The following is a 4,763-nucleotide window of genomic DNA, read 5'->3' as shown; positions in this document are numbered from 1 at the left end:
AGCCACAAACAACAGTGATCACTCTCTCTCTCTCTCTCTCTCTCTCTCTCTCTCAGGCTCGAGCGGAGGTAGGACAAAAGGGAGAGGCAATAGGGAGGATAGCTCTCTCTCCGTCTTTCTCTTTGGGGCTCGAGGAGCTCAATAGTCAAGTCATTATGCTCCTTTACAGGCCTTGGAGAAGGAGTGCTGGCTAAGGCGAGGGAGAAAGCTCCTCGATTTTCACACACGCTCTCGAATTCAAATTCGCACACCTTTCCATGCTCCTCATCAACTTCCCTCCAGTCCTTGCCAGTTTCCGTCTTGCAAGCTCTCCTTCTGTCAGTCGCACGACACATGGTGCCCTCCACTCTCCAACCATGCGATAGGTGGCGGTTGGAGGCTCTCTCCCTTGAACGACACATGGCAGAGTATTACCTCCCACCGTACTTAATATATAGTAAGATAAGAAGTAAGAAGAAGATAAGATATATAGTAAGATAAGAAGATGCTCAAAAACTTATTACAGATTGAAGTCTATCACATTTTCTAGGCGAAGCTCGACCGAAATTCTATTGCTGGAAGCTTTAACCTCCAAGATTCCATGGCATGTGGGCGCAATCTAGTGTTTGTAGTTGTACGGTGCTGAGTCAGCCGAGCTGATTCAAATCACGTGGACGTTGCGATTGACTAAGTCAGAGGTGCCTACAACATCATCCTCATGACCCTCACGCTTATATAAACGACGCCTCCTCCTCGTCCGTTTTTGCATTGCAGTCTCCGCCCGCTTTCCTCCGTCGCTCTCCCGCTCTTCTGGCTGTTATGGAGACCTCCTCTTTCGCTTCTTTGGTTCATGAAGTTGTCCAAACTTCCTTCTCTCTTCTTCACTTGTTGTTCACCCAAGTTATCCCTCTCGTCGCCCTCTTGGCCACCTCCCTTTCGCTTCGAATTTCTCGTTCGCTCGCTTCGCTCTTCATTGCGTGCTTTGCATCCTGCTTCGGTTCTGCCTCCAAATATCGAGTGGTTCGGGGTTCTGACACCCAAGACTTTGATGCTCACTATGACGCTCAGCAACAGGACCATGATGAGAATCTTATGAAGTATAAACAGCAACAAGATGATGAAGCGTATGATAGCGAAACACAGCATTCCGATTACTTTCCAGTGCAGCCACCTGAGCGCAAGGACAGGTTAGAAGACATTTCTGAGAATTCAGTCTGGTTACCGAAAGAGGCTTTTTCCATCGCCCTCCACTCGTCAGCTGCCAAAGATCTTCGATCTGCAGAGCTCATGTATCCGTCGGATTTGCCAGCTTCTCTGGATGATGTAGTACCAAAACCCAGGTCGGAGCTGATTCTAGCAAAGCCCAGAACTTTGCCCCCCTCTTTCTCGATGATCAAGCGCAGATTGGCAAACCAGGATGAAGGTTTAAGATCACAAACCACGAGCAGTGGTGGCAAGCCAGCAGCTGCTGCAAGGTTGAAGAGTCAGCGTGATAGCTTCGCGGCCAACTTTCGAAAGCATTTTATGCTAGACAAATGATCGCTAGCCAATTTCAGCTCTTTTCCTCTAAAATCGGCCAGCCCCTGCGGATTTCTTGCTTCTATTACAACAAACGTTTCATGCTCCTCTTGTTTGGTTTTCATCCGGTCAGGCAGGGTTTTGATCTCCTTTTTACTCGGTTCGTTATTGGGCTCTATGGACCCTATGGAAGGACTCGTGTTTGGTGATCCCACTCTGAGGAATCTCTACAGAAATCCCTTTATGATTGTCTACGTGCACGGGACTTAGACTATCCTGCTTTCTTGTCATACAATGATATCTTTTGATACTTGTAAGTGGAGGTCCCTCCTTTTGGGACTGATTCTTTTACTATAATATTACCCTTTTGGGACTATTTCTTGTACTATAATCCTAGTATTTCAACCAAAAAAAAAGGTTTGTCTATTAGCTATTCTTTATGTCCATATTATTTCACCTAGTTGCTACTTTTTGAGCCATCTTTCAATTTTGTTATTTTATCTTAAATTTATCCCTAGAGTTGTGGTTGACAACTATTCCCTTATAGTTCTTGATAAGATGGACTTCTTTTGGTGCAAGATTCTCCTAATGTGAAAATGATGTATTTAATGAGATTAAGAGTTGTTACTATGTTAGCTACCTCATAGATAGGAAATACTCAATGGCACTGATTGTTAAATATTGGCTCACCACACCTGCATAGACCTGCATTTCAATTGATTAACTCATCTCTCCTACATATGAATCAATTAACTTAGCCAAGTTAGATGCACTTAAAATTAATAGGTGTTGTTTAGATCAATCAACTTAATAAGTGCCATTCGAAGTTCGACCTATTGCTCGATTGATTTATTCTTCACAGATTATAGGTTCCCAATCTCATGGACATTCAAGTGGCCCTAAGTTCTATAAATGCATGCATGTGATCACAAACACATCCCAATGGGATTCAAATGCAGTTCAAATGTAATTAATCTTGCCAAGATGCAACGAGTCCAACCACTAGGCTAACCATTTTCACTTATTTATTTATTTATATTTATATTTATATTTAAGGTCATAATAGGGGGATGGATAAGACAACATTGAAGGAGATACTTGGGAACTTTCCCTAACTACAATAACCCCCCCTTCCCCTTAGATTAATGAGTCCACTATGCTTATTGTTTCAAATTGTCGCTATGCCTTAAGTACTAACATTCTGTCTCTATAAGAACTAAGAACTTTTGTTAACATAAATGACATACTCACCCATTGTTGTGTACTCATTACTCAGCACCCACTAGATAAATAGAAAATTCCATTGCGTGGAATGTGACATGCCACCACATGTGGTCATACCATGATACCCATGACATACCCATGATATATAATCGATCTACCTACAAATGATTAGTTGTGGTTCAACATTAATTTCTCGTTACCTACAAATGCTCTTGATGGTCTCTCTTAGATGATAAGAGCATTCGGCCTCCCCTTGCCTGCACCTTTTCTCCCTCCCCTCCACCTCTCTCTCTCACTTGTGCTTGTGAATTAATCTAGCATTCTTGTAAATGGTTATGGCATTTATTCACATTCGCAAGGAGAAGTATACAAATGACTTTTTCTTAAACCATTTATTCATTGACTTATGCATGTGCATTTAATCATATTTGAAAAAAAAAATCTTGTACTTGTGCTTGTGAATGAATCTAGCATTCTTTCACTTGTGCATGTTAATGAATGACTAGGTTTTTAAAAACTCTTTAAAAATCATTCTTGCACTTGTGCTTTTGTGAATGAATCTTGCATTCTTTCACGTGTGCATGCAAAGGAATTAATTATTTTAGAAAAAAGCATTATTGCAATTATGCTTGGGGATGAATTTTTCATTCTTTCATGTTCATGTGAATTCATGGTTGTTGAAAAGCTTTGACTTGCGAGTGAAATAAGTCATTGTTTCATTTGTACCTTTGGATGAATGTAATATCATTTAACTTGTGCTTGTAGAGGAATGAAAAATGTTCTCGATGGATTTATGATTCTATTGCTCGTACTTGTGAATAAGTGAATACATTCTCTCATTTGTACTTGTGAGTGAAGGATAGAAAGAAAATGATGAATCTCAAGAGTCCTTGAGAATACACAATTCTTAGATTGTTGATAGTTTTTAATATTGAATGATTTATGATGTGACTTTTTATAATCCAGTAAATCAATGATATGATATTCATGTCTTGATGATGATTTGAGCATAAGCTTTCATACTTATTTTATTGTGTAGTATTTACATTGTACTTTGATTTTGAATGAGTTGTCAATAATCCTATAGATAGTAATATGCATTTCCTACAGTAAGGGGAGGGGGCCTATTTCAATGCCACTGCATAATTAAGTGTAGCCATTTTTTGGGAAGTTTAGGGTGATGATGGAGAGCCAATGTTTTCTTGCTAGGTTTAACCACCATATTGGGTGTGCTAGTTTGTAGAGAAGATTGTCTATTGAATCCATGAGGTTGCAACTTGTTGGGAAGGCTTGCAAGCAAGAGACTTGTCGGGAAGGGGAGAAATGGTTGTAGAAGCAAAAGGGGAAAATGGTTACAATCACCATGCTGGTTGTCTACTGCTATTACACTAGTTTATTTTCATTTGCATTTTATGAATTTTGGAGGGGCGGGGGGTGGTTGGTATTTGTGCGATGTTGATTGAGCACTTTTCAGTAATGTTCAACATTTTATTTTTTAGCATACCAACTTGTTTCTATCACATACCAAGCACTCACTTGTTTTTGTCACATTTTGAGCAATGTAATAGAACTTCTTCATCACATATTAGCACTTTTTGAGCACTTGTTAGCACTTTTTAAAGCTGTTGTCTTATGAAATGGGTTGTGGAGGGGAGATGGAGATGGAGAGAGAGAGAGAGAGAGAGAGAGAGAGAGAGAGAGAGAGAGAGAGAACTATTTTGAAATAATAAAAGCCACCATCCTGGTTGAAGCAACCATGCTGGTCGAAACCACTGTGTTGGTTGCAACCTTAGTTTGCATAGGTTTTATGAATACTCTTTATAATTTGTTAGAGGAGTAGACGAAGATGTACTTGAGATTTAAGGTTAGGACCCTAACATAAGGATCGGATAAAGGAGCTTCAAGCATTGCAAACCCTAGTATGTCAAGAGACTCAAAGATAAGAATATGTTCTTAAAGATAGTGTAAATTGCACTATCCACATAGGGCATAGGGGCAAAACCTAGCCCTAACCCTAAGGGGTTCACATGCATATCTTCATG

At 40.1% G+C, this 4,763-nt stretch overlaps 1 protein-coding gene across 1 annotated transcript; it reads left to right on the top strand.

The window, feature by feature from the left end:
* The first annotated feature begins 766 nt into the window (after positions 1 to 766).
* LOC147901184 (uncharacterized) lies at positions 767 to 1,768 on the top strand. Its single transcript, XM_087376509.1, has one exon. The coding sequence runs from the start codon at positions 799 to 801 to the stop codon at positions 1,516 to 1,518; it is 720 nt and encodes a 239-aa protein (XP_087232635.1). The 5' UTR covers positions 767 to 798; the 3' UTR covers positions 1,519 to 1,768.
* The last annotated feature ends 2,995 nt before the right edge of the window (positions 1,769 to 4,763 follow it).

The sequence above is a fragment of the Dipteris shenzhenensis genome, chromosome 6 (assembly GCF_047967505.1).
Source record: "Dipteris shenzhenensis isolate YYH24624 ecotype China chromosome 6, Dip_SZ_1.0, whole genome shotgun sequence".
Taxonomy (NCBI): Eukaryota; Viridiplantae; Streptophyta; class Polypodiopsida; order Gleicheniales; family Dipteridaceae; genus Dipteris; species Dipteris shenzhenensis.
Note: the sequence above shows the minus strand (reverse complement) of the source record. Positions and strands in the feature narration are given on the sequence as shown.